At 36.9% G+C, this 7,174-nt stretch overlaps 1 protein-coding gene across 1 annotated transcript; it reads left to right on the plus strand.

Moving 5' to 3' along the window:
* Nucleotides 1-1,450: 1,450 nt before the first annotated feature.
* Nucleotides 1,451-2,322, plus strand: LOC149248864 (cyclin-U2-2-like). Its single transcript, XM_089456116.1, has 3 exons — nt 1,451-1,863; nt 1,996-2,046; nt 2,179-2,322. Exons 1-3 carry the CDS (start codon nt 1,751-1,753, stop codon nt 2,234-2,236), a joined length of 222 nt encoding a protein of 73 aa, XP_089312242.1. The 5' UTR covers nt 1,451-1,750; the 3' UTR covers nt 2,237-2,322.
* Nucleotides 2,323-7,174: the final 4,852 nt, after the last annotated feature.

A 7,174-nucleotide genomic window follows, 5' to 3' on the forward strand; every position in this document is an offset into this window, starting at 1 on the left:
GATTTATGTTCTTTCATCTTGCTTTTTAAATTACTATTATTTAGAATTTTTTTATAATAAAAAAATATATTTTATATTTACATTATAAGGGGTAATAGAGAAGTGTGACATGTATAGATTTAGGGTGGTGGTATTGGAAATTATAAGAAAGCACAAATCCTCTCTCAAACACCACACTTGTGGAACATTGCATATGTATCATTATTTCACAAAGGGCACTTCTCTACGGTAAATATTTCTTTATGGAATAAGTGAAGAAATTGAGCTTTGTTATAGAATTTAAACCCTTTCACTGTGAGATGGATGTGTTATCTATCATTCACAAGCCAATCATTTCTTAACATTTTTGATAAATTAGAAAGTAAAAATGATTGCAAAATTACAGTTGAAAAGAGTTACTTTCATTCATTGGTCCTTTGCTTTCTTCAATGTTCCTTAACAAAAAAGGTTTGAACAACAAAACAATGTATCCTAGAATGCGTCTTAAGTACAATTTGACCAAATAACTTGATTGTGAGCCCACAAACATAGTTATTCATAGTATTTTTTCTCATACTAAATTCATACTTTTATAACAAATACAAGAGGCATGAATCTATTCAATTATTCATGTCCTGAATATTCTATATGAAATTTTGTGAAATAGTTTGATTACAATAAGAAATAATACAAAGAGTACATGAGAAATTTGGTGCTTCAATAGTTAACTCAATTATAAGGTTTCTCGTTATCCTTTTATGGATGAATTTCATATGAATTATGGTTGGAACCCTATTTTATATGATAAATCACTGACTCTTACAAATTGTTGAAGTGAAGACTCTCTTGTGCACTTTAAAATATAGATCTCATATAAACCAATGATTTTCAACTTTTAATTAAATTATGCATATGACTCACAAAAATATCAATACATAATAATGAAACTCCATTTCCTCCTTATCCAATAGTCCTTAACATAATCAGCACAACATTATCGTTGAAAGCTCCCTTAAAAACATCCAGAAAATTTAATTTAATAATAAACATGTATTTAACTACCCTCCAAAGCACACTCTCCCATCATACATCCATTCAAATTTACCCTATCCTCAAAAAAACATAAACGCCTTCGGTGTTCCCTTTCCCCAATTTGGGATTTGGGAGTATGCTAGTATTTAATTAAAAGATTGTATTAAAATATTAATAATTACTTAAAAGATGGGATTAAAAGATGACATGCCTTTTTTGGCTTTTTTTAGTTTTGTTTGCACATTTGTAACAGGTGTGGCTTTTGGTGTGCGCTTAAAACATGCTTCATCAAACAAAAATACCATAAATTCAACGTATTAATCTTTAATTGAAAAAATTATTAAAGTATTAATGATTACTTAAAAGATGGGATTAAAAGATGGCATGCTTTTTTGGCTGTAAGTTTTAAATTGGAGATTTGACAAGCTTTTCAGTTCCGACTTTTTAAGTGATCTGGTACATTTGGAATAGGTGTGGCTTGCTGTGCGCTTACAACATGCCTCAACCGCTATTACTCTCAACCCTGGGCTCTTAATGCCTTCAAGGATTCGGACAGGAACCACCCTGAAATCCTGCTCGCTCCAATTGGAGTTGTCAAGGAGTTGTCTAGCTAAGGGCAGTACCCTTAGCATTCTGTATATCTCTGTAAATAAACCAATGCTGCTCCTCTAAAAGGGATTTTCCAGAGGCAGGTGCCAGACATCTCTATAGAGCGGCATCTGGAGAGGTCTGAAGAAGTATGTCAACCTATGCTTACATCGACCGCCTCATTCAATTCCATCCGCAATTCCGCATTACGTCTGTGAATGCCCACAGACTGCTCATCACCACCGTCATGTTCCTCGAAGACCTGTAAGCGAATTCTCTAATTCAATACTTTAGTTACCATCTGCGTTCTCTATTTCCTGTTTTTCAGCAGTTATATAAATTCCATTATTTTCATGAGTCTCAAGATTTTAATATCGGTTTTGATTTCGTGAACAGAAATTATAGGAACAGGCTGCTCATCACCACCGTCATGTTCCTCGAACACCTGTAAGCGAATTCTCGAATTCAATACTTTAATTACCATCTACGTTCTCTATTTCCTGTTTTTCAGCAGTTTTATAAATCCCATTATTTTCATCAGTCTCAAGATTTTAATATCGGTTTTGATTTTGTGAACAGAAATTATAGGAATTCGTATTACGCGGGTAGGAAGCGTGAGCAGCGAAAAAATAAATAGAATGGAGATGGAATTCTTATTTCTGATGGGTTTTGGAATGGCGCGTGGCAAGTTCACCAATCTTCCAGAATTCATATTCTTTCTATCAGGTATTTAAATGTTTCTTTTCCGAGCATGTTTGGATTACCGGAAGGTCTAGAAGTGATCAAGGTTTGTCAGGTGTTTAGTTGTGTTCTTATTTGATTATTAGGCTTGTATTTTTCCGTCCATGTGTCAACATCTATAAGGCCCACTGGTACTTGATTATCTTTCATTTTTCCAGATAGAGTAACTAACGGAATTAGGGTCTATGGTTCACCTGCACATTTCTTACATGTTCACCCCGAGTCTTTAAAAGAGTTGGTTTATTGGTTTCACTAGGTTTCCAAGTGCTAAAATCTCATGCTCAACAAATTTTTGCTGTATAGGTTTGTCTGTCACCCAATTCGTAACAATATGATAAGCATTACACGAAGGTCTTATCTCTTATGATGTCCATCTATTACACAATTGAAGGGAAGTACTGCCACCTTCTACAGGAACTTGAGAGTCTCCCTCACTACTTTTTTCCCATAACCAGACCAGAGATGCCTAGCATTTTTTATAAGGAAGGTGTTAGGGCACAAATCTCAGCCCCTTTAGGGATGTACTCAGACATACCCCATCAGATGCATCACTTGTTTCTTCTGTTCAGTTTTCTGGTGGTGCAAGTAATAGGCCCTATGTGGCCCATCGCATCTAGACTCTTCCAGGTGGATCATTTCAATCTTGTTTTCCAGCTTCCTACTGTGGGCTGGAAATGACAATTAGAGATTCATACTTTTTTAGCTATCAGATTGGTAAGGTCTTGAACCTCTTCTCGACATTGTCCTGACAGGTTGTCATTCTTCTGAGAGACTCTTGAAGAGCTCTTGTCCCAGAGCTTAGATTGGACGTCATAGAACTAATAGATAGTGTAGCTCTAGACACAGATAGGTTTCCTCTGTTCTAAGTTCCAGTGTCCATGCATCTTTCGAGTAGCAGGTCATCAATTCAGAGTTTCTTTTCCTTGACCTTGAGTGGTAGGACTCATGAGTGGTGGACCCCTTGCATTGGAGCGTGCCATATGATCTTGCCTAGGATTACGTGGAAGGGGCACTACTCCATTGCCTTTGTTGAGATGCATGCTAACCTAACTCTGTTCTTATAGATTTCATTTGAGCCTGCCATCTTTGTGATACCTTAGATTTCAATCTTTCATATTTCATGTTTGGTTTTCATATCCCTTAATGTGAGAAGCATTATGGATTCTCATTTTTCTTTCGTCCTGTTGCATCATTTTCCAGTGAACCTTAATATTCTTCTTGCTTTGTTTATGAGTAACCTAGCTGGAAACCACCGAAGGAACCAAAATTGATCCCTCCTTGGTAGTTTTGGACCTTGGTTTTGATATGGCTTGGAATCTGGTAGTCACCACATGCCTTTGGAATAACCATCCGAGTTGGTCATTTCTAATTAATGGCAATTCTGATCTAACTGGCACTGGATCTGGTCACTAGAAATGATTCTGTCAGGTCAGAATTGGTCACGAAATGATTCCAATATGACTATCAAACAGGAAGCACTTCCAGCACCTGGAAATTCTGCTATAGAAAATACAGAAACTTGCTCTAATAAAAATGTTATACGTTATCTGAAGTTTGAACACAGAGGCATCTGCTTTAAATCACCTAAGCTTTTTTATATTGAAATGGGAGATATCTCTGAATGGTTTGGGGGATGTATGTATGTTGGATGTCCCTTAACCTGACATACGTGGCACGGTTTTGACACTTATATTCAAGATTAAAGAAGTTACATCTTATACTTGCTTCTGAGAACAAAAACTAAATAGACCATAACCGTCCCTAATACTGTCCAAAAAAGGTTTAAAACCAACATTCTGTATAGCATGATTCTATTTTATACATATCAAAAATGCCTATTATAATGCTGAAATAAAGCTATTTGAAAGATCAAATGAAAAAAGTGCTATTATCATGAGATAAGCAGAACACCTCCAGAACATGCTATAAAGAGCAAGGAGAAGACCGGTGCTATTGTCATTTTGATCCACAGTGAAAAGCAAGGTTATGTAAGAGAAGCCCAGGTTTCTTGGGGCTGGTCCCCATTTGTCCTGTTGACTGCCATTTTTAAGAAAATTTCAGCAACATGAACTCCCAGGTTTGAAACCTTGTCTGCCCAGTGCCAGATCATAATGTTCCCTATATATGTGAGTGAATGATATCTGATTGGAATTTCCTTTAAGAAGACTGACCTGTTCCATCACTGGGTGGAGGCAGATATTATGCATTTCTGTTTTCCCATTTATCCAATCAATTGACAAATTTGAATCTTTAAAGACTTGGAACAGTTCACTGCTTGCTCTATAGCAGTTCTTAACAAGGCTTTCAGTTCTGTCCAATTATTTGAGCCCTTCCCAAGAACCAATTTGAATGAGAAGTAAAGAAAGTTAGAAAGAAATAAAGCACCCCCTGCACCACACCCCCAAGGGTTTCCTTTACATTTACCATCAAAGAAACTCCAAGGTGTCTTTATGTGTATTTCTAAAGTCCTATTCTGTCTCACAGGCTTTGGGCTTGGAACCAATTTAATCTCATCATAAACAATACCTAATTTTATAGAAAACTTTGGGGTGAAAGAGTGTTCTTCAACAATAGTGGCATTCCTTGCCAACCAGATTCTTCATGCTGCAATACAAGGAAGGGCCTTATGATCTGCAATTGAAGTGTTTTCCACCTGGAGTTTAAGTACACTAGTGAGGTATTCTCCACACTTTCCATTGTCTCCTGCTAGAGTTATAAACTCTTTCTATACCTCAGTAAATGGGCAGTTTGTAACAATATGCCGGATTTTTCGTTATTCCTCCAAAGAATTTAGAAGCTGGGACCTTGCCATGATCTCCTCTGGAGCACATCCTAAAATAGAATCTTGTTTGCTAAATCAAGCTTGCAGAAAATCCTAGATTTTGGAGGATCTTTGAGCTTCCAAACAGGCTTCCACTACCAGGTTAGCCACTTGTGGATCAACTTCTGAGCATCCAAACAGGCTTCCACCACCAGGTAGCCATTTCTGGATCATCCAAAAAGCTAGTTGAGTATCCTGATTCCTAACTTGGCAGTTTAATCTCCACCTGCAGGATCTTTTGACCAAAAAGTTTTCATCTATGTCCAGCGTAATGAAATTTCTTTGCAAATTTTTGATGAAAAGGTACCACTCTTCTAGTATTGGACCATCTAAACCAAGAAATCTCTGATAATCTATGTCGACCCTCACAAGTTACAACCTACCTTTCAACCAAACCCTAATCTGATACTTCTTCCATTGCCAAATTTCTGGCAAAGCCAATTTTGAACAAGGTGGGCCAATGCGAGGACTTTCCAAGTAATAGATACATTAGCAGTAGGTTTGATTGTTAGCGTTATACAATCTTCTATCAACAGGGGGACAATATAGTTGGCGAGAATAACATGCTTCCAGAGACCATCATTTTAATAATCCTCCAAATTTTCTTTGTTGTGAGGGCCCTGCCAAATTAATGTGTATTCTGCAGTCTCCATCCTCCAAACAGCTTTGGTTTAGCCAGTCTATCCCATTGTAACACAGGTATTGAGTTCTTTCCTTTATTCTTTTTCCATAAAAAATTGAAACGTTTCTCTTTGATTTTTTCCAAAATTCCCACAGCAATATATGACAAAGAAAACCAATATACCAGGTTTGCCTCAAGTACACATTTAATAAGGTCAATGTGCCAACTAAGGAAAGCCACCGAGAACAAATCCAATAAGCGTTTGGTTTGAGAACAAAGCCAAGGTACTTCATACTTGAACCCCAATTTATTACTTGAAATGGGAGTAGGTGCAAAAGATCCCTTTCTCAATATGGAGATAGAGAGCCAACTGAGACTGTTATTTTTTTTTTAATATCTGACAGACCCATATCCTTCGGATGCCCAATGAAAGATCCATTGGATATCCAATGAACCTTTTGACAAACATTCATCAGATATCTGATGAACCTTTCAACAAACATTCATCAGATATCTGATGAACCTTTCAACAAACATTCATTGGATATCTGACAAACATTCTGAGAAACATTTGCTGGATATCCGACGAACATTCTGATGAAAATTCATCGGATATCTGATGAACCTTACAAGAAAAATTCGTTGGACATTTGATGATAATGTGTTGAAAATAACAACTGTCGACGATGATCTCCAATGATGCAATGTCGGATATCAAACGATAACAATGGTCGGAATTTTGACGATTGTTTAAATGTCAATAGTACAACAGTACCTGAAATGACGTTTAGTGAGACCTCCTTTTGTCGTTATAGTGTGGAAACTTCACCGAAAGAATGACAAATGACCGTAAAAAATTGGCTCAATTTTTATTAGTGCCAATTCTTGATCTAAAGTGACTTCTCCAAAGAGAAGAACAAATGCTCAAGACAAAATTCGCTTCATAGATCACATTTTTCCCATTAGAACAAGAGGTCAAAAATCTCAAGAGGTCAAAATATCCAAGACCAAGTGATGATGCTAAACAAGATGATCTTCTCTATTTATATGAGGAGGAACAATGTCTAATTAGCCTAAAAGTCCCTAAATCTCAAGTAAAATTACAATAATAAATTGGGTTACAAGCCAACCCATTAGCCAAAATATAAAATCAAGTGAAATTCCCACACGTGTGAGCCGAATGCTGATGTCCTCCATGCGTAGGGCTATATGAGGTATGTTGAGGCTTTAGAGTGCAATGAGTGGTGTAGAAGCTCTCTAAAATCATGGTGTGAAGGTTTACCTTCACATTTATGTCAAAATCTCTCTGTGGGCCCCAAATTTCACCTTGCGGGTTAGAATGTGGTCTCTTGAGTTTCCAACAGGTTAATGTGCCCACATCTGCTCCAACG

This window comes from Pinus tabuliformis, chromosome 7 (assembly GCF_031772625.1).
Source record: "Pinus tabuliformis cultivar Carrire ecotype Pingquan chromosome 7, CPIR1, whole genome shotgun sequence".
NCBI classification, from domain to species: domain Eukaryota; kingdom Viridiplantae; phylum Streptophyta; class Pinopsida; order Pinales; family Pinaceae; genus Pinus; species Pinus tabuliformis.

Bases quoted from the DNA above. Each gene is read 5' to 3' on its own strand.
- LOC149248864 (XM_089456116.1), top strand. From the start codon at position 1,751: ATGTCAACCTATGCTTACATCGACCGCCTCATTCAATTCCATCCGCAA. The intron at 1,864-1,995 runs GTAAGCGAATTC...TTTCGTGAACAG, and splicing joins GTCATGTTCCTCGAAGACCT to AAATTATAGGAACAGGCTGC. The intron at 2,047-2,178 runs GTAAGCGAATTC...TTTTGTGAACAG, and splicing joins GTCATGTTCCTCGAACACCT to AAATTATAGGAATTCGTATT.